At 42.3% G+C, this 24,601-nt stretch overlaps 2 protein-coding genes across 5 annotated transcripts in view; one reads left to right on the forward strand and one right to left on the reverse strand.

The window, feature by feature from the left end:
- Positions 1-6,140: 6,140 nt before the first annotated feature.
- TIMM9 (translocase of inner mitochondrial membrane 9) lies at positions 6,141-16,216 on the reverse strand. Of its 3 annotated transcripts, none has more exons than XM_077464462.1 (4): positions 16,076-16,216; positions 10,823-10,887; positions 9,097-9,192; positions 6,141-6,584 (listed from the first exon to the last, which is right to left on the reverse strand). In XM_077464462.1, the coding sequence occupies exons 2-4, from the start codon at positions 10,859-10,861 to the stop codon at positions 6,450-6,452; spliced, it is 270 nt and encodes an 89-aa protein (XP_077320588.1). In that variant the 5' UTR covers positions 10,862-10,887; positions 16,076-16,216; the 3' UTR covers positions 6,141-6,449. The 3 variants fall into 3 exon arrangements, with proteins under 3 accessions (XP_077320588.1, XP_077320589.1, XP_077320590.1); XM_077464463.1 differs by having other exon boundaries at positions 16,060-16,174; XM_077464464.1 differs by having other exon boundaries at positions 16,009-16,130.
- Positions 16,217-16,917: 701 nt separating this feature from the next.
- The window catches only part of KIAA0586 (KIAA0586 ortholog), a 216,805-nt gene continuing 209,121 nt past the window's right edge, over positions 16,918-24,601 (forward strand). For both annotated transcript variants that reach the window (XM_077464465.1, XM_077464466.1), the window contains exons 1-2: positions 16,918-17,587; positions 23,651-23,712. In XM_077464465.1, coding sequence (XP_077320591.1) covers positions 17,074-17,587; positions 23,651-23,712 — 576 coding nt within the window. In that variant the 5' untranslated portion in view covers positions 16,918-17,073. The remainder of the gene's footprint in view (positions 17,588-23,650; positions 23,713-24,601) is intronic.

Genomic DNA, 24,601 nt, shown 5'->3' on the forward strand with positions numbered 1-24,601 from the left:
CCGAAAGCTGAAAATTGGTCTGGGCAGGAAGGGTGTTTAAGTGCCCAGTAAGCAAGTGGTTAATTTAGTTTAGTTTAAATAATTTCGATTATTCAAATTCGTATATATTCTTTAATTCATTTTTGGAATTAGTTTAGTTTAATTTATTCGTTATCAAATTCAATTCAAATACGGTCGAATCAATTTCAATTTGACTGGATTTGGAAAATTCAAATTTATTCTATTCCTAATTCAAGTTTTCGGAGATTTTTTTTTCTATTTCATTTTTTCTATTCTATTCTATTATTTTCCATTCTATTCTTTTATATTGTTTTTTCCTATTCAATTCTATTCTTTTATTTCCCATTCTATTAAAATTCTATTAAAATGTATTCTATTCAAAATGTGAAAGATGATCATTTTCTTTTTTAGTCTAGTCTATTGTTTTTTCTATTCTATTCTTTTATTTTCTATTCTATTCAAATTCAAATGTATTCTATTCTAAATTTTCATTTTGGAAGATGGTTATATTCTATTTGATTCTAATATTTTCTATTCTATTTGAGACTCGAATTTCATAAAACAGTTCTATTGTATGCTACTGTTTTTTTCTATTCTATCCTATTCTTTTCTATTGTATTCTATTTGTTTCTATTCTTTTCTATTATATTCTTTTCGAATTTCAGAAGATGGTTACATTTCTTCTATGTTATACTATAGTTTTTTCTATTCAATTTGAAATTGGAATTGCAGAAGACAGTTATACTGTATAATTTCTGTTATATTCTTTTCTGTTTTACTCTATTCTTTTCAATTCTATTCATTTTGAATTCCCAAATTCTACTCTTGTCAGAAACCACAAATCAGACTGAGACAGAAGTACAGTTAAATCACACTTGTTTAATAATAATAAAAAAAAAGGTAAACAGAGTAAACGTAGTCAAAACATAACCAGAGTTCAGGAACCAGAATGGATAGTCAGAAGCCAAAACGTCAAGGAGCCAGAGAACAACGTAGTAGAACAGCAAGCAGGATCTGGAGCCAGAAGGAATGTCAGCCAAGCAAGTCATTAACAGGAACAGAGGAGAGCAACTCTACAGATGTGACCAAGGTGAAGGCAGAGATCATCTGGGCTGGACAGCTTAACCACTTCCGAACCACTGCACGCCGATATACGTCCCAACATTGAAGAGGGATATTTTTGTTATTGCAGTAGCTAGCTGCCCATAACTCTGGCATCCTCTTCTTCGGCCAATGGTCCGTTTTCCGATAATAGTGGTCTCTGCCATGGATTCGCCACCAGATCCCTTTTATCGGCGGCGGAAGAGGATCCCCCCCTCTTGCCCCGCTCCGCTGACCTCCGCGGCTTTCCGGAGCTGTCAGCAGCGGCGGAGGTGATCGGATCTTCACCCTTGCTGGGTATGGAGAGGAGTGAGGGGAAAATGGCCCTCATCCGTCTCCATACCATTCAAAACGTCACTTCAGCCCATAGCTCTTAAAATGCCATTTTCTTTCCCCAAATGACAATTTATTTTTATTTTTTTATTATTGCATTTTAGTGTAAATATGAGATGTGAGGTCTTTTTGACCCCAGATTTCATATTTAAGAGGTCCTGTCATGGTTTTTTTTTCTATTAAAAGGGATGTTTACATTCATTGCAATAGGAATAAAAGTGATTTTTTTTTTTTTTAAAAGCACAGTGTAAATATAAAAAATAAAAGGTAAAATAAATAAGAAAAATTTGTAAACATGCCCCGTCCCGCCAAGCTCACGTGCAGAAGCAAACACACAAGTGAGTAGCACCCGCATATGAAAACAGTGTTCAAACCACACATGTGAGATATTGCCGCGATCGGTAGAGTGAGAGCAATAATTCTAGCCCTAGAACTCCTTTGTAACTCAAAACATGCAACCTGTAAAAAAAATTAAACATGGAGATTAAGGGTAAAAGTTTGTCTCTATTCCACGAGCGGGTGCAATTTTGAAGCATGACATGTTGGGTATCCATTTACTCAGTGTAACATTATCTTTCACAATATAAAAAAAATAAAAAAATAAAAGGGTAACTTTACTGTTGTCTCATTTTTAATTCAAAAATGTGTATTTTTTCCCGAAAAAGTGCCCTTGTAAGACCGCTGTGCAAATACGGTGTGACAGAAAGTATTGCAACGACCTCCATTTTATTCTCTAGGGTGTAAGAAAAAAAATGTATAATGTTTGGGGTTCTAATTAATTTTCTAGCAAAAAAAAAAAAGTTCTTAACTTGTAAACAACAAATCTCAGAAAGAAGCTTGGTCCTTAGGCTAGGTTCACACTATAGCGATGCGGGAACGCCGCGAATCCGTGGTGTTTTCCCGCATCGCATGACTCCCGCCGGCAGTTCACAGTGCCCTATGCGGATTGCTGGGAGTGTCAATGAAATCTTAATGACACCCCCAGATCCGTCCGCATATCGCAGTGCGATCTGCACACTCGCACAGGAATCGGATCGCATGGTGTGAACACCCATGCGATCCGATTCTGCTGCGGACCAAAAAAAGGGTCCCGTGCGAGTTTGCTGCGGGAGCGATGCGAATTCAGCCATACTATCTGTATGGCTGAACTCGCATCGCTACAGAGATCCGATGTGATTTGCACTGCAGTGCGGTGCGAATCACATCCGGATCTCCCCCCCGCAGCAGTGTGAACCCAGCATTAAGTGGTAATGTAGGCAGGACTGACGAGGAGGACATCATCAACAGGTGAGTCACTGTGGAGAGATGGGAGCTGGCAATTAGCAGACAGCTGAGGGGCCAGCTCAGAGAAGGAAGGGCTGGGCCCAGCCCTGACAATTCTGTTCTATTCTAATTCAAATTTAGGGCCCTTTCACATGGATGTGTCCTTGTACGGGCTCCGTTTGCTCAGGAGGGGATCACTCCCTCGATCCCCACTGAGCAAGCAGATGACAGTTCTATTGTATTCTACTGTTTTTTTTTCTATTCAAATTTCAGAAGATGGTTATATTCTTTTATTTTATTCTATTGTTTTTTTTCTATTCTTTTCTATTGTATTTAGAATTTCTGAAGACGGTTATATTTTTTCTATTCTTTTATTCTCTATTGTATTCTTTTCCATTCTATTCTTTTCAAGTTTCCAAATTTGGAAGGTGGCTATATTCTATTCTTTTATTTCCTATTTTATTATTTTCTTTTCTATTCCTTTATTTTCTATTCTATTTTTGTTTTCAAATTAGATTTTGTTTTCAGTTTGAATTTGATTTGAATTTTGGACAAAATTTTGCTTCATTATTTCAGATTCATTTAAATTCGTTACTATTGTAATTCAAAAATTCAGATATATCCGAATCTCTGAATCAAGAACATTTCGGAATGAAAAAAAAAAAATGCACGTGCCTATAGCTAGAATTAAGTTGGAATTTGTGTTGGACCAAAAAAGAGGAAGGATGCAGGGATCTGGACACCAAACCTGATACATTTTCCTGTCCTCATAGAGAGACTCCTCAGAGAGATAGGACAGCAGCAATCTTTAATAGTCAGCAGCAACATCTCAGAGAAACTGTCATTTTTCACCTGTGGCCACCATTACTTCAGGGAGAGGATGGCAGCCATGCTTAACTGTCAACAAAGCTGTCAGTTACACCTGTGGTCACTATTACCAAGAGAGCACAGCATCTTCAGTAGTCAGCAACAATCCTAGAGTGAGAGGTCAGTCTCACCCATATGGCAACCATTACCTCAGAAAAATTATGGCAGCCATCTTGAACAGTTAGCAACAGTCCCAGACTCAGGCCGGGTTCACACTGGTGCGACATGACACTCGTCCTACTTTGGATCCGCCTTTGCCCTGCGACTTCAAGTCAGACGCGTCCGACTTCAATGAACGGGGATTCGACTTTGATCTCCGCCAAAACCAGGCACTGTGTTTGGTATGAATCTTGAGGGGGAACTCCATAACAAATTTTAAATAAAAAACCGGCATGACTTCCCCCTCCAGGAGCATACCAGGTCCTTATGTCTGGTATGGATTTTAAGGGGAACCCCCTATGTCGAAAAAACAGCGCGGGGGTCTACCCAAAACCTATACCAGACCCTTATCCGAGCACTCAGCCTGGCCGGTCAGGAAAGGGGGTGGGGACGAGCGAGCACCCATCCCTCCATGAACCGTACCAGGCCGCATGCCCTCAACATGGGGGGATGGGTGCTTTGGGGCAGGGAAGTGCACTGGGGCCCCCCCACCCCAAAGCACCTTGTCCCCATGTTGGTGAGGACAAGGGCCTCTTCCCGACAACCCTGGCCGTTGGTTATTGGGGTCTGCGGGCGAGGGGCTTATCGGAATCTGAGAGCCCCCTTTAATAACCCTATGTGAATTAGTATGGGGTACATTGTACCCCTACCCATTCACCTGGGGGAAAAAAGTGTCAATAAAAAAAAAAAACACACACACACACACACACACACACTAGACCAGTTTTTAAAGTAATTTATTAGGCAACTGCGGGGGTTTCTTCTGACTTGGGGATCTCTTCTGACTTCTCCACTTTCACTGACCTCTTCTCCAGCTCTCTGGTGTCTTCTGCCGGGCTCCTCCGTTATGTTCTGCTCTTTTGCTAGCGTTGGCCCGATATTCTCCTCCGTCGCCTTCCCTCCGGTCTTCTTCCGATGTTGGACACGACACTCTCTCCCAATGCAATGCCGTGTGTGCAACGATTTATATAGGCATGGTCACCGGGTGATGTCATCCGGTGACCCCGCCCCTCATGACATCACCGCATGGGTGGTAGCATCATAAGAGGCGGGGTCACCGGATGACATCACCCATGACCACGCCCATATAAGTCGTTGCGCACCATGCACATGGCATTGCATCGGGAGAGAACATCAGAAGACCACCGGGGAAAGAAGACGATGGAGGATACTGGGCCAACGCTAGAAAAAGAGTAGAAGATAGGGGAGGAGGCCGCCAGAAGACACCGGAGAGCGGGAGAAGAACCGGAGACCGGGAGGAGAGGCCGGAGAGAGCGGAGAGGTCGGAAGAGACCCCCGGAGCTGCCTAATAAATTACTTTAAAAACCGGTCTAGTGTATTTTTTTATTGACACTTTTTTCCCCCAGGTGAATGGGTAGGGGTACGATGCAGTGCGCCCCCCCTGCCCCAAAGCACCCACCTCCCAATGTTGGGGGGGGAGCACTCGCCCGTCCCCTTTCCTGACCAGCCGGGCTGCGTGCTCGGATAAGGGTCTGGTATGGATTTTGGGGGGTCCCCCACATCGTTTTTCGGCACAGGGATTCCCCTTAAAATACATTTCAGAACGAAAGGACCTGGTATGCTCCTGGAGGGGGAACCCATGCTGTTTTTTTATTTAAAATTTGGTGTGTAGTTCCCCCTCAAGAACATAAGAGCACAAGTCGCATGCCAAAGTCGGATCAGGCAAGACGGCGATCTGACTTTGATCCGACTTCAATGATATTTAGTGGGCTGAAGTAGGATCAAAGTCGGACCAAAGTAGTGCAGGGAGCATTTTCAAAGTTGGATCGACTTGTGTCGGACCAGTTAAGATGGCTCCCATAGGGAAACATTGATTTTCATACGTCATGCGACATGAGCTCCCAATGTCGGAGTGTTTGTCGCACCAGTGTGTATAAATTATGTGAGCCGACTGCAGTTCCTCTTTAAAGTGTTACTAAACCCACAATAGTAAAATCAGTCTGTAAATTAAGTAAAGCATTGGTGTTTTACTTACTGCGGAACCTAAGAGGTTAATCCTGCACAGTGTGTAAAAAGGCTGTTTGATCAGGTCTAGAACAGAGCCTTGGGGGCTCTGTGCACATGCTCGGTTTGGTGTGTATTGCTAGTGAGTTTTGTTTTTTTCTTGGGAGGATGTATGTGATCTGCACTGTCCAGACAGAGGGTCAGGGGTCCTGCAGCCTCATAGGACAGCCAGAGGAGAATGAAAACTCCTATAAGCTTTAACCAGACACTAATTGCTGATGAGAAAATGTATTTAGCAGTTTATATTTACTAAAATAATTGCATTTCCATGTTCTGTGTACCGTGGGACACCAGTGAATGCAGGGTCCTGGGTTTAGTAACACTTTAACTTTCTGTACTTGTGGTGGCCTTAAAGAGACAAATCAAGGAGAAATATGAATGTAGTGGAGAGATATACTGAATATTTTTTTTATTTTGCCCATAGATACACATTAATTTCTATCTCCGTTACATGAAATAATATTTATTACAAAAGAACTGGTAATATCATATTTGGGACTGCAGTTCACATAATCTCATCTCTTACTGAAATGACAAATCTCTGCTGTTTTCGGTCCTCATCTGCATTTTGATTCACAGATTTTCCGCACGGCTGGTAGAAGACTGGCACATTCGTAACTCCCAAATGCAGCATTTTTGAGCACCACATAGCACTCTTTGCTGGGACGGCAGAACTCTGATCAGCAGATTTTTTCCCACCGCTATCGAGGTTGGCCAATAAGTCCTGCTTTAGCTGCCAGAGCCTCGTTCTGTTGTATATGGTACTCCTGAAATCTCATGGATATCCTCTGTGTCATTTTCAAATATTTCTGAAGACAGTGCTCAGAGCAGGTAACCTGAAAATATTACGAGAATGGAATATTTCATAAGGGTTTGCTGAGAAGAAAACATTTCCTCCAATTGAACAATATACAGTACACGACTCTTGCAAACTTTATTGCAAATGTGTGTTTTGAAGAAACCAATACTGTATACTAGTGATGCACCAAAATTGTGGCCGATAATCACGCATGTGCAGTAGCGGTGGCCGCGGCGCCGCCCATTGTGGAGTGTCATTCTGGTCAGGGTCTTGGCCTGTCCTGTCCTCTCCTCTCATTGCAGAGCAGCGATCTCCCTGTGTCAGGGAGCTGAATTGCCTGGGCCGTAGTAACAATGTTCCACCTCCTGTGATAGACGGCACATTGATCTAATGGCAGGACATTAAATCAGGGTTACGTGATCACAGGAGGCGGGACATTTTTACTGCGGCCCGGGCAATTCAAATCCAGCTCCGTGACACACGGAGATTACTGCTCTGATCCAGACACAGGCAGGCTGCTGCATCTGATGGACACAGGCACTAGTTAGGCTGCATTACGGGCACAAGCAAGCTGCTGTATCTGATGGGCACAGGCAGGCTGTTGCATCTGACTGTGCCCATCAGATGCAGCAGCCTGCCTGTGCCCATCATGCAGCCTCACCAATGCCTGTGTTCATCAGATGTAGCAGCCTGCACTGGTGAAACTTCATTTGATGGACACTGGTGAGGCTGCCTTGTATCATGTCTGCTAGAGGTGCACCGAATGGAAATTTTGCTAATACTATTAGCAGTGTGTTTAAGGAAGAGATTGCAGACATCATACAAGAGATGGTTAGAGGCTGGGGTCATGATACAAGAGATGGTTAGAGGCTGGGGACATGATACAAGAGAAGGTTAGAGGTTGGGGACATGATACAAGAGATGGTTAGAGACTGCATTTTTCTTGAGCTTTTCTTGCACTAAAGGTGCCACTAATGGGCAACAATAAATTCATATTCATTTGAATGGATGATATTAAAAAGTCAAATATAATACAATTGTATATAAAAATATAAATATATTTTAAAAACTGTCATTTTCGTTTTTTCGGCCTAGTGCATCCTTCATATTTGGCACCAAAATTTCCATTCGGTGCACCCCTACTGTATATTGTAAGCAGTGCTATAATAGTAAAACTTGTGACAGGTTTCATTTGAAGTATATTAAAAGCCAAATGTGTTATTTATTTTTGATAGTGAAGCAAAGGGTAAGAATCTCTGTCATGGTTTTTATTGTTGTATGTGACCTCACCGGAAAGATTGAACCTTTATTTTTTATCCTGATGACCTCTGTCACCGGAACTTAAAAGAGAGAAAATAAAAGAGAAGAGAGTTGTCTTCACATCTGGGCGCACACTGCGCAAGCGCCGATGTAAGCTGTGAATGGCCGGGCAATCTTCTGGGACTTGTGAAGTGTCCCAGAAGATTGCATGGAGGGAGGGGAGAGAGGTGATCTTCCTTCCAGTGCTGCGGCATCAGGGGAGGAAGTGGGAGCTGGGTGCCTCTAAAAACAGGGTACCCCTTCCAAAAAAATGACATGCCAAATGCGGCATGTCAGGGGGTCACCAGCACTTAAAGCGAAAGTTAAATTTTTGGGTGGAACTCTGTTATAAAACCTGTCCTGGAACTAATATGCAGACAGATATAGTGGCAACAACCATCTGAGCCTTCTCTTGCTGCTATATTGGTCATAAAGGATTCTGAGTGTGTTCCTATTTTCAAATTTGTGAAAATATATAAATCAGAACAAGAAATGTATTTGCTAAATCTTTAGGATTAATTCATACCTATGTATAAGTCATACTCATGGCAGCCTCCAGCAGTGTGCAGTTCATTAATAAAAAATAAAACAGGGCCACAGCTTATGTGCATGAAAAGGGGGAGGACCTACTTTAAAAAGCCCTTCAGCTATTGGCAGGACCCCACAGTAAGGACCGCAGCAGCAGGAAAGAAGGGAAGTATAAACATTTTAATAATAATAATAATAAAAAAAAAAATATCTAGTTTTAGATGGAATGAGTGGGGGTTAGAAGTCCTGTCAGGTTTTACTGCTATCTGGGGCTCTCTATTAGAGATTTGCTCTCACTTAATGTTCTGGTGACACAGTTTTATTAGATAGGGGAGAAATCTCTCCAACAGCAACACAGACGGATGTAAGACTTTTTTTTTAGGTAATGCTAAAACTGCTGATGAGAAAAGGTGACAGCTTTTAATTGTGGTCTGCTTTCCTGCTGCAGATTTTTCCCCATGTTTCTATTAAAAAAAGTTGTCACCAGGAAAGGATGTGAGGGTAAATCTCTCTAAAGGTGTTTCCGATAGCAGGAAAACTCGACAGGGAACCTAATTTCCCTCACTCCATCCCAAACTAGAAAGCAAGAACTGGCTATAGATGCACTTAAGGACAACTTCACTAAAAGTAAAATTGGCATTTGAAGCCAAACTCCAGTAAAACGTTCAGGTTTTCCAGTGGCATAAATCTCCCTCAATGGTGGATACAAAATGCACACATACCTCTTCAGCTTTCACTTCTCGGGTTGTAAAATCCTTAACACAATCCAGGAAGCAGTTCTCTGTTAATTTATTATATGTCCCAAGAAACTCTTTGAACTGTGGAAAAAAAAAAAATATATATTTATAACAGTTTTCACAGTTCGCTTCACTGAACACAAATACTTAGGCCGCGTACACACGCGCGGACTGTTCGCCCAACTTTGTCCGCTGAACAGTGTTTGGGCGGACAGTCCGCTCGTGTGTGGGCTTTCAGCGGACAGTTTGACGAACAAGGTTTTTCGGAAATTCCGTAAAACTGTCCGCTGAAACCTTGTTTCAGCGAACAGTCCGCCCGTGTGTAGGCTTGTTCGTCAAACTAAGTTCCGCGCATGCTCAGAAAGGATTTACACGCCGAAAGTTATAATGCAGTGTATAGGACGTCGTATTTTTCGTCCCGTCGTACGTGCCGTTCACGTCATCGCGCACGGTTTCAGCAAACTGTTCGTTCGTCGTGTGTGGCCATGTCCGTCCATGCTAATTTTGAGCGGACTGTTTGCCGAAACTGTTGGACGGACAAAGTTGGGCGAACAGTCCGCGCGTGTGTACGCGGCCTTAGATGGACCCCTGAATAACTATCAGTGATAGCAAATATATTTTTAAGGAGGGGACTAACTTTAAAACTATACACTGCTTGCAGGTGTATTGGAAGTAACATGTCATTAGCCTTGTAAATAATATATGAGAGCACAAACAGATTTTTACCCCATATTATTTCTGTATTTATCCCAACCTTAAGGGACCCTATCTGTGCAGGCTATGTATGACTATAAAAAGGCAGATGTCTGGCATGGTGGTCACTTGACATAATTGACATCATAGGAGGTGCACTGCAAATGACTTGACGATTGAGAAAAAAAAGAACATGCAAAACAAAACAAAAACAAACAAAAAAAGGGGACCAACTCCAAACACAAAATTATTTTTGAATAATATTAATTTGTTTAAACCTTCGTCCAAACAACAATTTCCTTTAACCTTTCTGGCGGTATTCCCGAGTGTGGCTCGGGGTTAAATTTCAGTACCATTAGTGATAACCCCGAGCCACACTAGGGATTGCATTGCAGAATCCTGGTCCAGCATACTCGCCTTGTCACCAGGATCCTGTCATGTCCCCCCGCCAGATCATACGCCTGATGCTGTGTTCTGGGCTCTGTTCCCTGCAAGCGTTGCAATGCATGAAGGCTGAGCCTGATGGCAAATTAAAAAAGTACAAAAGAAACATAAAACATACAGTACACTGTAATCTTACAGATTACGTTACTGTATCAAATCATTTCACATCCCAATTGTCCCTAGTGCTTTGTCCAGTGCCCTGCCCGCACTTTTATATTATATATACTGTTCTTTCTGCCTGGAAACTTGAGATTGTCCATGGCAACCAAAAAAAGTGTCCCTTTACGTCAAAAGCGGCTTTGGGCCCGCTAGAAAATAGCAATCATAAATTAGAACACTTGCAGGATTGAGCGATAGTGAATCGTGGGGAAATTAATATGTAAGTTCACCTTACAGATTTTCTGTCAAGGAGAACTTACACTTTAAAGAAACCAGAAGTCATCAAATAGGAAAAATGCACAAACCTTTATCAACAGAATGATATAAGATGTCATCTAAAACTTAGCTATTCACACCTGAATTATATAGATCTGTTTTGTTATTCCATTAAAAAATATTCACAAAATGATATTACCTGTTTAATTTGATCTGCCTCTGAAATCTGAGCCGCCATTATTGCTAAGGTTTACAGCCAATGACCTGTTAAAAACATAATTATTATTTACAGAACACACCCTTCATTACCTAAAGCTCCAGGCACATATATACACGGCTCATATACACATTCATGAACCTTCATTTCTGCCAAAGGTTAGTTATTCAGAGATTTATGCAGTAATATTTTTTGTTTCTTATTGTAAGAAATTAGGTGTGAATAGGTCCTCACAAAAAATGATGAGCTTATCTTCATCAGACTCAGTTCCTTTAGGTTACATGCATATCGAGGGTTTGCCACGTGTGTTAAATACTGGCACTTTGCGGTACCCAGGAGGTATGGGTGCAGCATTCATCCCCACTGTCAGCAGCTTGCCACAATCTATGACAGGCTAAAATAAATGACGGCTGGATGCTGTACTAAGCAGTACTTGTGTACAGGGACGTATGTCTGGAGGGCAGGAATTTTGTATTCCGGGCACACATCCCTGAATGCATATGGCAGTATATGTGAGTATCGCTTTTAACAGCCAGAATTTGATGGCAACGAGTCAGACTGTTCGTATGCATGTAACCTAAAAAGCACTGTTTGATATACAATATCTCGCAAAAGTGAGTACACCCCTCACATTTTTGTAAATATTTTCTTTTCATGTGACAACACTGAAGAAATGACACTTTGCTACAATGTAATGTAGTGAGTGTACAGCTTGTACAACAGTGTAAATGCTGTCCCCTCAAAATAACTCAACACACAGCCATTAATGTCTAAACCACTGGCAACAAAAGTGAGTACACCCCTAGTGAAAATGTCCAAACTGGGCCCAAATTGTCAATATTTTGTGTGGCCACCACTATTTTCCAGCACTGCCTTAAGTCCTCTTCCACTCCTCCATGACGACATCACGGCGCTGGTGGATGTTAGAGACCTCGCACTTCTTCACCTTCCATTCGAGGATGCCCCACAGATGCTCAATAGGATTTAGGTCTGGAGACATGCTTAGCCAGTCCATCGCCTTTACCCTCATCTTCTTTAGCAAGGCAGTGGTCATCTTGGAGGTGTGTTTGGGGTTGTAATGTTGGAATACTGCTCTGTGGCCCAGTATCTGAATGGAGGGGATCATGCTCTGCTTCAGTATGTCACAGTACATGTTGGCATTCATGGTTCCCTCAATGAACTGTAGCTCCCCAGTGCCGGCAGCCCCAGACCATGACATTCCCACCACCACGATTGACTTTTCGCAAGACACACTTGTCTTTGTACTCCTCACCTGGTTGCCACCACACGCTTAACACCATTTAAACCAAATAAGTTTATCTTGGTCTCATCATATCACAGGACATGGTTCCAGTAATCCATGTCCTTAATCTGCTTGTCTTCAACAAACTGTTTGCAGGCTTTCTTGTGCATCATCTTTAGAAGAGGCTTCCTTCTGGGATGACAGCCATGCAGACCAATTTGATGCAGTGTGAGACGTATGGTCTGAGCACTGACAGGCTGACCCCCCCCCACACACCCACACACACACACCCACACACACACACACACACACTTCAACCTCTGCAGCAATGCTGGCACCACTCATACATCTATTTCCCAAAGACAACCTCTTGATATGAGCACATGCAACCAACTTCTTTGGTCGACCATGGCGAGGCCTGTTCTGAGTGGAACCTGTCCTGTTAAACCGCTGTATGTCTTGGCCACCATGTCTTGGCCACCATGTTGCAGCTCGGTTTCAGGGTTTTGGCAATCTTTTTATAGCCTAGGCCATCTTTATGTAGAGCAACAATTCTTTTTTTCAGATCCTCAGAGTTCTTTGCCATGAGGTGCCATGTTGAACTTCCAGTGACCAGTATGAAAGAGTGAGAGCGAAAACACCAAATGTAACACACCTGCCCCCCATTCACACCTGAGACCTTGTAACACTAATGAGTCATATGACACCGGGGAGGGGAAATGGCTAATTGAGCCCAATTTAGACATTTTCACTTAGGGGTGTACTCACATTTGTTACCAGCAGTTTAGACATTAATGGCTGTATGTTGAGTTAATTTGAGGAGACAGCACATTTACATCGTTATAGTAAAGTGTAATTTCTTCAGTGCTGTCACATGAAAAGATATAATAAAATATTTACAAAAATGTGAGGGGTGTACTCACTTTTGTGAGATACTGTAAATAATTTTTTGTTAGAGCCCCACAATTCACACCTTTCTATTCACTTGCAGTATTTCAGCATATTATAGATTTTGGCAGGCTGCTGGAAGCGGGGGTTGACTCTGCACTAGGGCTGCAACTAAGGATTATTTTCATAATCGATTAGTTGGCCGATTATTGTTTCGATTAATCGGTTAATAACCGTAAAAATAAAAAAAGTGGGCCAAATTGACGGTCATTTTCAACTACAGTGACGGGAAAATGTGGAAATAGAATTCTTTCATTCAGCGAATGTACAAAGATTTTTCATCTGAATATTCTCACCTAAAAATTGATCCGTGAGGCCAGCATAAGGCTCGGTACACCTATGCAGTTTTTGCTTTTCATCTGTTTCTGCAGTGCTTTTTGCTGTGCATTTTGATTTTTGCACACGTGATTTTACTGCAATTTGCGTTCTTTGCATTTTTTTTTTTTTGGGCAGATTAAAAAACACAAATTGCTGCAAAAACGCATTATTCTTTTCCGCAGCTTCTCCATTGAAGTATATTGAACCAAAAAAGCATAATTTTGCGTTAAAAGTCCCTGACCCTTTCCAAATATGCAGCGGCTGAAAAAAGCACAGATATTAACGTGTCCCATAGGAAACCATGTAAATGAACTGTAGTGCATTTCTACAAAAAGCACCAACAAACATATAGACGTGAACCAGGTCTAAGATGTTTAGTAACATAAAAGAGTAAAATTAGCCCTTTATAGTCAAAAAAGCAGATAATCACTACTGGAAGGGGTTCATTTTTTTACTGTAGAACAGTGAAAGTTATATGTACAGTAGTGATATTTTTGTACTATAAAGGGCTCATTTTAATTATTTTTAACCCCATTATGTTACTGGCCGATTAATCGATTATGAAAATAGTAATCGATTAATTCCATAATCGATTAGCTGTCGATTAATCGATTAGTTGTTTCAGCCCTACTCTGCACCTGTACCGCACCTCTACCGCCCGCACAGACAAAAACGCCGGGATTTGACATGTGTGTCAAACCACCTGTGTGAATGAGGCCTTATATTTACATGTATATCTATCTACAACAGTGGTCTCCAAACTGTGGCCCCTCACTCGCCTTTATCCAGCCCTTGGGGCACTATTCCTCCCACTGGCACCAACAATAGGGCAATAATTTCTGCACAGACACCAATGGTGCGGCACCATTCCTCCCACAGACACCAATGATGGAGCACCATTCATCCCACTGACACCAATGGTGGGGCACCATTCATCCCACTGATAGTAATGATGGGGCACTATTCCTCCCACTGACACCAATGATGGGGCACCATTCATCCCACTGACACCAATGATGGGGCACCATTCATCCCACTGACACCAATGGTGGGGCACCATTCATCCCACTGACACCAATGATGGGGCACTATTCCTCCCACTGATAGTGGGAGGAATAAGCCCCCGTCATTACTATCAGTGGGAGGAATAGTGCCCCACCATTGGTGTCAGTGGGATGAATGGTGCCCCATCATTGGTGTCAGTGGCAGGAATAGTGCCCCATCATTACTATCAGTGGGAGGAATAGTGCCCCACCATTGGTGTCAGTGGGAGGAATAGTGCCCCATCATTACTATCAGTGGGAGGAATAGTGCCCCACCGTTGGTGTCAGTGGGAGGAATAGTGCCCCATCATTACTATCAGTGGGAGGAATCGTCCCCCATCATTGGTGTTAGTGGGAGGAATAAGCCCCCGTCATTACTAACACCAAATGATGGGGAACGATTCCTCCCACTGATAGTAATGATGGGGCACTATTCCTCCCACTGACACCAATGGTGGGGCACTATTCCTCCCACTGATAGTAATGATGGGGCCTTATTCCTCCCACTAACACCAACGATGGGGAACTATTCCTCCTACTGGTAGTAATGATGGGGCCTTATTCCTCCCATTGACACCAACGGTGGGCCACTATTCCTCCCACTGATAGTAATGATGGGGCATTATTCCTCCAACTGATGCCAATGGTGGCACACTATTCCTACCACTGATGCCAATGGTGGCACACTACTCCTTTCACTGATAGTAATGATGGGGCAGCTATTCCTCCCACTGACACCAATGGTGATTTATTATTGCTCCCATTGACACCACTGGTGGCATGCTGTTCCTCCCACTGACACGAATGATAGGGTACTAATAATTATCCTAATACCAAAGATGGTACATGGTTAACTCCCACTGGCTACAAAAACACAAATGATGATGACCTTGCAAGGTCGTCTCTTTGTCCTATAAATATTGCTTCTCTAAACGTCCTGGGAACGTTGTTACCAATGAAATCCACACTTTGGTAATACATCAGGAATTACTATGGGCAATAAAGAAAACTGGAGTACTGTCCGTGATACCCTTTTTTATTTACACTAACATACAATTTTTCAGGACAAGCTTTCGGGGTATGTCCCCTTCTTCAAGGTCCAAGCAGTACTGATTTACAAATTTGTAAATCAGCACTGCTTGGACCTTGAAGAGGGGGACATAACCCGAAAGCTTGTCCTGAAAAATTGTATAAAAAAAAAGTATCACGGACAGTACTCAATTTTCTCTGTCAAAATTGCACTAATACGGCTACAATCAGATCATGTGTATTGGTAATAACATATTCTGTCAATGGTGACCAAAACAAAGCATTAGCTTTATTTCAAACATACTGCAGATTTAAATATGGAGTGACATTGTACATCATCATTATTAGGATCAGTCAGGAAACCCCTCAATTTGTAGATTATAATGAGGCTGTTTTATCTCAATTTCAGATCATCCACCATGACCCCCACCGTGCAGCTCTGGGGGGATGATGTGATCTGTAGTCCTCAGCTGATGCATGACCCTCCTCTCTATGAAGGGTATGAATCACACATTGGGATGATTTCATTTCATACGAGTGATCTACACTCGTATTATATGTTATAAATAAATATAAAACAATCTAACCTTCAGCCCACTGCTGTCTCCCCTCCCCCTGCAGGTGAAAGGTCAGCTCACCCCAATACACACCGACCTGCTCTGTGCAGACCTCTGCTCTCCTCGCTGCAGGAACACGTGAGTAGAGAAAACTCCATTCACAAGCGCACATTCGTCAGAAATGTCAGCTCCAGAAGGGGAGAAAGTAAACTGAAACCGAAATAAAAATAAAAAATCTAAAAACTAAACTATTCTCGCTTATTAATTATTCATAGTCTATTTACGTATTTTTTGTTTCTTTCTATTGAATCACACAGCACGAATCATCTTATTTATTTACTTAGAGTTTCTAGGCGACTCGTGTGCTACACTGTAAACTACCCGCTAGAAACGGCGCCCGTCTTTATAGTTCCGGATCTCATAGAAATGGAATTTGACTTAAAAAATAAAAATATGTGATAGTTTCAATGACTTTAGTCTTATAATAGTTCCAAGATTTAGTAGTGTTGGGAGAATTGTATTTACAACGTTGTCTTCCCATGCAACAAATCCCTCCTGTCAGGTTTTACAGTAACAATTTAAGTTTATTTGCATTGTTGAGGTTATTAAATATTATTAGCATGACAACACTTGATTAAAAAAAAAAAAACTAGTTAATACAAAGAACCGAATGTTTAAACAGGTGAATAAGATTGCTGTTTCCGCGCGGAGTAGAATATCAGGCGGACCAGATAACCGTCTTGAATCTAAGCGGCTAGCAACCAACGTTCTATCCGCCAGAGGTCGATGTTTAATTCCACTCTGAGTCTACTTCAGGGTCCATTTTGTGTGAGACAATTTGTATATTCCAAAAGCGCCTTAGTCTTCGGAAACATGGCTCAAGCGTAAAGTGCAGCTAACTACTCCGGAGTCATTTTTTAACATGTTTTATCACTTAGTGTTTTCTCTTGTGAGGGAAGCCATGCACCTTTGGTAAACATAGCATCCCTGTGCTCTTGTATCTGTTTCCTGCCAGTTGTTGTTAGTGCAGCTTAGCAGCAGGAGTGGACAGGTAGGAACAGTTCTAGGTGTCTGTGAGTGTACAGCCATAGTAGGATGCAGGAAGAGGCATCAGATATGAGCCTGGATTCAGTGGCCAGCACTACTGCCAGTGATGTGTTGATTCGTTCTACCAGTGTCCATAGGACAGGCTCACTGAGGAAGGAGGCAGCTGGGGGTGGTGAAGACAACAGCCAGGGGGTGATGGATCTGCTGGATGTTGGGATGGTGGCTGCAAGGAATCCGGACAGTTCTGCAGTATCTGGGGTGTGCAGAGAGCAGAGACAGAGGGATACTTCCACAGCACAGCAAGACATCCTCCATGTGTCTGATATGTCCAGTCACAAGGGTTTCCTCCAGGGATCACTGAGTAGGGGCAGCCATGGAGAGGCAGCATGGTCCCAGGACGCTGATGGGAGCACCGTCCGTGTGTCAGCGAAGAGACTGCGGGAGATTCCTGCTCCGATACCAGATTTCACCACAAAGAAGAGAGACCCATCCTACGTCCCTCCAGCTCTTCCTGCTAACAAGTATCCCGCTGTCAGATTTACCTTCATGGAGGAGGCACCAGGTAAAAACTGCATCCTACATACAAATTTATTTAAAGTGGTTGTAATCCCTTACAAACCTACAAACCACTTTGACCTACAGGTAAGCCTAGATTAAGGCTTACCTGTAGGTCCAAGAAATATCTCCTAAACCTACACGGTTCAGGAGATATTTACTAAAAGACATTTGCAGCTGTCTACGGCACATAGGCGCACTATCACTGTTAGCAGCATGCCGCTGCTAACGGCGATATGCCGTTAGTGGCGGCTCCCGTGCGGGAGTGACGGCATCGCTGCTCCGGCGCTGTGAGTGGCCGGAGCAGCGATACCCGGAAGAAGATGGACGCTCCTTACTACAGGGGACAGCGGTGACTTCGCTGGCTCCTGTGTCAGGTAAGTGACACATAATGGGCTACTATGCAATGCAGGTGATGAGAGGTGACTAAAAAAGTGGTATCGGCCCTGAAAAAAAGGTATTGGTTGACCCCCAATTCTATCAGCAGATAAATTGGGGACTGTGGAAGGAGGGGAGGATCAGAGAAGCAGGATCTAAGAGCCTTTTTACACAATGCAGAGGATTAACCCATTAGGTTCCACAGTGAGTAAAACAAGCATGCTTTACTACATATACATACTGATTTTACCAGATTTTTACTTTAACCACCGATAATCTACAAATCTCAAGTTAATACAGAAACACAGATTTGTTAGAACAAATATGTATGATAAATTCATATCAAATGTTACACTTAAGCCCCATACACACTATCAGATTTTCTGCTGATTTTTTTTTTTTTTTCCTTCAGATTTACCAAAACCATGTAGTGCAAGGGTCTGCCTGATTGCATACAAAATTGAAACTCCTAAGGTTTGACCTCATATTATATGGTTTTGGTAAATCTGAAGAAAAAAATCTGCAGAAAATCTGATAGTGTGTATGGGGCTTAAGGTGGCGGTTATAATGACTGAAACTACATGCTCCCTGATAATGCACTATACGTTCCCCCTCATTAAGCTAAAGCTGGTGACAAGGAGACACCAACTGATGCACAGAAAAAGGAGTAAAGACCAGAAGCAGATTGCTATGAGTGGTTGGTGTACAGGATCTGCAGGTTCTGTATAGCTCTTCAATGAAAATGGGCTGTTCACTGAAAACCCAGCTTTATGACATTAGCCAACGAAATTCATTTGGATGACTTTGCAGGAAGCAAGCAATCATCAAAGGCTTTAATGAACTATGCTTGCACCTACTATGCGGTTTGTCCGATGACACATTTCCATGCACCTTTGTAGCAGTTCTGACACATTTCCATGCAGCATTATTGGAATTTATCCTGGACCATCAAACCATTTTTTGGAAGTACCCCCTTAAACTCGATCGTCCAATGGCATTGTGGTCTAGAATAGCCCATTTTCAAAGGGGGGGGGGGGAGAGATATCCCCAAAACAAAGTTAAGAGCTTTCTTATGGTGGTATTTGATCACCTCTACTTTTTGCTATAATAAATATCCCAATTTTTTATTTTTTTAAAAAGGTAATTTTTTCTCAGTTTAGGCCGATTATGTATTTTTCTACATATTTTTGGTAAAAATCGCAATAAGCATATATTGATTGGTTTGCGCAAAACTTATAGCGTCTACAAAATAGGGGATAGATTTATAGCATTTTTATTATTTTTTTTCCAATTGCAATGGCAGCGATCTGCGATTTATTTCTTTATTTTTTTTAAGTGTAACTGCGGCGATTGGTTGGGAAGCAGAACTATAGGCAAACGTTTTTTTTTATTTTTTGTATTTTACAATAGAGCAAGGGAGGGTTATAACCCCTGTCAGATTTTTTTTTTTTTTTCCTTCCACCATCTGTGTCCCATTGCAGGGATTTAACTTCGCTTCCTGTCCCATAGCCAAACAGGAAGTGAGAAGAAATACCTGCATTGAAATACCTGTGATGCAGCTGCCCCCCTTTTACTTACCTGAACCCGGTCTTTCCAGCGACTGGGACGATCAAACCAGCTCTGGCCGGTGTCTCGGGTCCTGATTGGATAGATTGATAGCAGCACAGCCATTGCTGCGTTTGCATTTAGAAGCTTTTTTATTTCAAATGGGCAAAAATAAAGATGAAACACGTTACCGCGTTTACACGCAGTTACAGGCATTTGGTGTTTCAGATGCCTCTGAACATCCGCCCTGAACGTGTTGTGTGTTTTTTATTTTTTTATTTTTTTTCTTTTGCGCTCCAAAAAAATGCTTCTAAACTCACCTGCCTAGAAACGACTATAAACGACCCTGTGTACATGTACTGATAAGATAACAGAGGAGAGTTCGGGGTCAGCTGAAAAAAAAAAACGCCCAACTGTACCTAAACGTTCGTTTACCAGCAGCAATGTACATGAAAGATTTGAGTGGTTCTCTGGAAGAGCTCCCTTTTCATTCACATAAATAGAATGGCCCCCACTTAGTATTATACCCGTTCGATTAGGACTGCACTTTGCTGGTACTTGTGGTGGGTTACAAAGTCTGACATTCCAGCCAACTGAAGTCCATATTTGTCTGCTGTGCATTTTGATTGGCTGATATGTGATATTGCCCCAAGCACCTTCGCATCAGTGCTGGAGGCTGCCATTTTGATTGTAACTTACGTGCAATGAGGCAGTGGTATCTTTGTTATAATACATAAAATGATTCTTATAAGGATACATGCACACAGACATTTGCAGACACAAAGGAGGCTTAGAATAAAACACCCGGCATTTTCCCACACAAGGGGACCTGAGGAGGCACGTACAACCAGCCAGAAAAGTGCATGGTTGAGGTGCATGTTTTTTTTTTTTCTCTGCCACTAAATGCCCCTCTATGTTAGCCCATGTCCCTTCACAGAAATCTACACATACTAAAATTACATTAGGAGAGGAATGTTTGAGCAGAAAAATCATCCAACTTGTTCATTTTAATGTCCAAAATAAATGACTATTCTGGCCAATGGAATATATGAATGCCCTAATGCTTGATGTACCTGAACGCATCTAAACATACCTAAACACATTTGAAAAAATAGGCGCTTTTTTAAGGCTGCTTTTACCCTGTCGGGAGCAAATTGTTCAGAAGAGCATAGTGAGCATGAGGCCTATGATGTATCTTCTGGGCTTGGGACATATGTTATAGGCATTTATATGGGTAAAAACATCTCAACCATTTACTTCTATGGCCAAATGTTTGGGTGTGAGAAAACGCTGGGGGTCTTACGCTAGAGGACGTTTGTTCTTGCAAACCTGTGTGAGCATGAGCTCTAAAAGTATAATTTTTTTTTTTTTTTTTTAGGTGTAACACTTCTGATTTTGTTACCTTGTTGAAGTGGCATATGACACAAAAATATACCTTCTGCAATTTATTATAGTGTTGTGTTCTAATACCCTGAAATGTTTGTGTTGTTGAGTTTCATCATCAGTGAGCTTAAAAGTAACAGAATAGCGCCCTCTAGTGACCTGACCAAGATTGAGCATAATACATTCATGGTTGCTAATGGGCTTTTTTTTTTTTTCTCTTTTTAATGCTAACCAACCTTGGTAAAAATTTACAGGGTCAGACAGAGTAGTAAAAACGATGACCTTTTAAGACCATGTTAGCTGTTACACCCATAGTTAGGATGTAACATGGTGCCAAGCAACTCCCAGCCCTCTTCCTGTAAGCCCAGCCAACCAAGGCTCTGCTGCCCATCCTGGACTCAGCAGAATGCTGCAGAGATCATCAAAGGACCGATGTGGCTCTGCAGCATTTAAGATCTGTCAGAGGAACAAGGTGGTGAGTAGGAACTATTAAAACATCAGTCTAGACTGAAAATGCCTAGAAAAAAGTTTGCCAGGGGTGCTTTAAAGGGGGTGGGGGCAAGAAAGGAAAGGGGCAATCCCAGCCCTAGAGTTGGGATTTAGGCAAACCTATGCTTTGTGCACGAAGGAAAAAATATGAATTCTGTATGGCCTGCCTTAGTATGATGCCAAGGATATTAGCTGCAGTAGACAAAGCATATGAAGTGTGTGTGTGTGTGTGTGTGTGTGTGTGTGTGTGTGTGTGTGTATATCTCGATCTCTATCCACACACTTAAAGTGTTACTAATCCCAGGACTCTGCATTCACTATATCTGGTCTCACACAGTACACAGAACATGGAAATTCTATTATTTTAGTCAATATAAACTGCTTTGTGTCTATCAGTTTCTGATTAAAGCTTGTAGGAGCAGTTTTCATTCTACTCTGACTGTCCTAAGGGGCTGCAGGACCCTGCCTGGATAGTACTGATTGGCCCTGTACTGATCACATGCACCCACTCTAGAAAAAAAATACACAAAAAACTGTACACACAAAACTGGGCATGTGCAGCTTGCCCCAAGGCTCTGTTCTATCTAGGGGTTGACTGGTTATCTCAGTGGCTGATTATCAGGGGCCGATATTCACATTTTTCAAATTATCGGTATTGGTAAGAAACGTACTGATATTGTAAATATTAGTCAGACCTTCTCCCCCTGTCCCTGTGCAGCATTCGCTGCAGTCTCTGCCAATCTATTAGCAGTGCGGCAGGCAGCAGAGAGATGACATCATCTCTCACTGCCCGCCTCGCATCGCCGCTGTTCCGCCCCCTACAGCAGGGCTGCAAATGCTGCTCTTGAAAGAGCTGCAGCCGTGGGCGAGCAGTGAGATAGTTACCTCATCTCTCACTGACTTCCCCCATGTGGAAGTTTACCCACTTGGACGACGCTGGGGAGAGGCTGCCAGAAGTAGTGTATGTAGTGACAAGCTGCATCTGGGTGACAGTGGCAAGTGGCATTTTGGCATCTGGGTGGCAGGTGACATGCTGCATCTGGGTGGCAGGTGACACTGACAAGTGACATGTTGCATCAGATGGCAGGTGGTGGTGATGTACAGAATATCGGGACTTGATACCAGGCATCGGCCTGAGAGGTGACTGAAAAAGTGGTATCGGCCCTGAAAAAGATATTGGTCGACCCCTAATTCTATCGGCAGATAAATTGGGGACTGTGGAAGGAGGGGAGGTTCAGAGAAGCAGGATCAAAGAGCCTTTTTACACAACAAAGAGGATTAACCCCTTAGGTTCCACAGTTAGTATAACAAGCCTGCTTTACTACAAATACAGACTGATTTTATCAGATTTTTACTTTAACCACCAATAATCTACAAATCTCAAATTAATACAGAAACACAAATTTGTTAGAACAAGCATGTATGATAAAGTCACATCAAATGTTACACTTAAGCCCCATACACACTATCACATTTTCTGCAGATTTACCAAAACCATGTAGTGCAAGGGCCTGCCTGATTGCATACACATTGAAACTCCTAAGGTTTGACCTCATATTATTTGTTTTTGGTAAATTTGAAGGAAATATCTGCAGAAAATCTGATAGTGTGTATGGGGCTCAAGGTGACCACTATGATGACTGAAACTACATGCTCTCTGATAATGCACTATACGTTCCCCCTCATTAAGCTAAAGCTGGTGACAAGGACACACCAACTGATGGACAGAAAAAGGAGTAAAGAGCAGAAGCAGATTGCTATGAGTGGTTGGTGTACAGGATCTGCAGGTTCTGTATAGCTCTTCAATGAAAATGGGCTGTTCACTGAGAACCCAGCTTTATGACATTGGCCAACAAAATTAATTTGGATGACTTTTCAGGAAGCAAGCAATCATCAAAGGCTTTAATGAACTATGCTTGCACCTACTATGCGGTTTGTCCGATGACACATTTCCATGCACCTTTGGAGAAGTTCTGAAAGCTGCAGCATTATTAGAATTCATCCTAGACCATCAAACCATTTTTTGGAAGTACCCCCTTAAACTCGATCGTCCAATGGCATTGTGGTCTAGAATAGCCCATTTTCAAAGGGTGGGGAATATCCCCAAAACAAAGTTAAGGGATTTTTCTCTCTCCTTCTCTCTCCTCCCTGATTTATAACATTGCAGAAAAAGAAACTGGATGGATAATGTTAATGCTTCTATTGCCCCATAGCAGGATATATATATTGCATGCATTTATACCTGACTTAATATCTATGCATAATTATTTTTCAGATGCTGTTAGTGGTTCATCAGTACAGAAAAATAGAACATCCATGAACTCCCACTCTCCAAAGGTGAGAAGGAATGACTTTCTAATTCCTGATAACTTGGCTCCTTGCGTTCACCTAAAAAAAAAAAAATTGCAGTAAATTCTGCATAAGCCTCGGTTCACACTGTTGCATCGCATGTGATTCACACTTCTGTGCAAATTACATGCGATTCTGTGCAGTGTGATTTAAGCCCATTCATTTTTGGCTCAAAACGCACCGCATCTGCATGAAAAAGGCACGGCAGCTTTTTTTTTTTTGTTCTCACTCAAACTGGATTGCATGGGTGTTCATGCCCATGAGATTCGGTTCAGGCAAACACACTCCGTTTTCAAGCTGCTTTTGAGGTGTCGTTATCTTTTAATTGACACCCACAGCAAAATTGCATGAACACAGTGCAATTGCTGTGTGGTGCGGTAAATACACAGGAATCGCTGCTTTTCCAGCATCGCAGCAGTGTGAAACGGGACTAAAATGGTCCTACTAAACAAAAAAAAGAGATTGTGAAACGTTTAAAGCAACAAAAAAAGGTAAATTGGGGCGGGGGAAAAAATGTTTTATAATCTATGTGAAGCAAAACAAATTGTCAACTTAATGGTTTTCTTTAAGCTAAGCTAAGCTCAATTCAAAGTCTAAATAGTTAAATGGTGCATATATATGAACTGGTGGATCTGCCAGAAGGTTAGAACTTCTGTCCAGCTGATCTTGGTAGACAGCTACCCCATCAAACAAAGATGGAATTCGAGGGCACACCCTAAAAATACATAACATTAAAGATGGTGCAGCTATAAGACCCCTTTCACACCACACCGCACCTTGCGTCGGCGGTAAAACGCCGCTATTTTTAGCGGCGTTTTACCGCCGGATTTGCGGCGCATTTCGTCCGCTAGCGGGGTGCTTTTACCCCCCGCTAGTG

Source organism: Lithobates pipiens, unplaced genomic scaffold, assembly GCF_037356315.1.
Source record: "Lithobates pipiens isolate NorthernLeopardFrog02 unplaced genomic scaffold, aLitPip1_a1.2 Scaffold_30, whole genome shotgun sequence".
NCBI lineage: Eukaryota > Metazoa > Chordata > Amphibia > Anura > Ranidae > Lithobates > Lithobates pipiens.

Bases quoted from the DNA above. Each gene is read 5' to 3' on its own strand.
- TIMM9 (XM_077464462.1), bottom strand. From the start codon at position 10,861: ATGGCGGCTCAGATTTCAGAGGCAGATCAAATTAAACAG. The intron at 9,193-10,822 runs GTAATATCATTT...TTTTTTCCACAG, and splicing joins AGGCAGATCAAATTAAACAG to TTCAAAGAGTTTCTTGGGAC. The intron at 6,585-9,096 runs GTATGTGTGCAT...TAATATTTTCAG, and splicing joins GAGAAGTGAAAGCTGAAGAG to GTTACCTGCTCTGAGCACTG.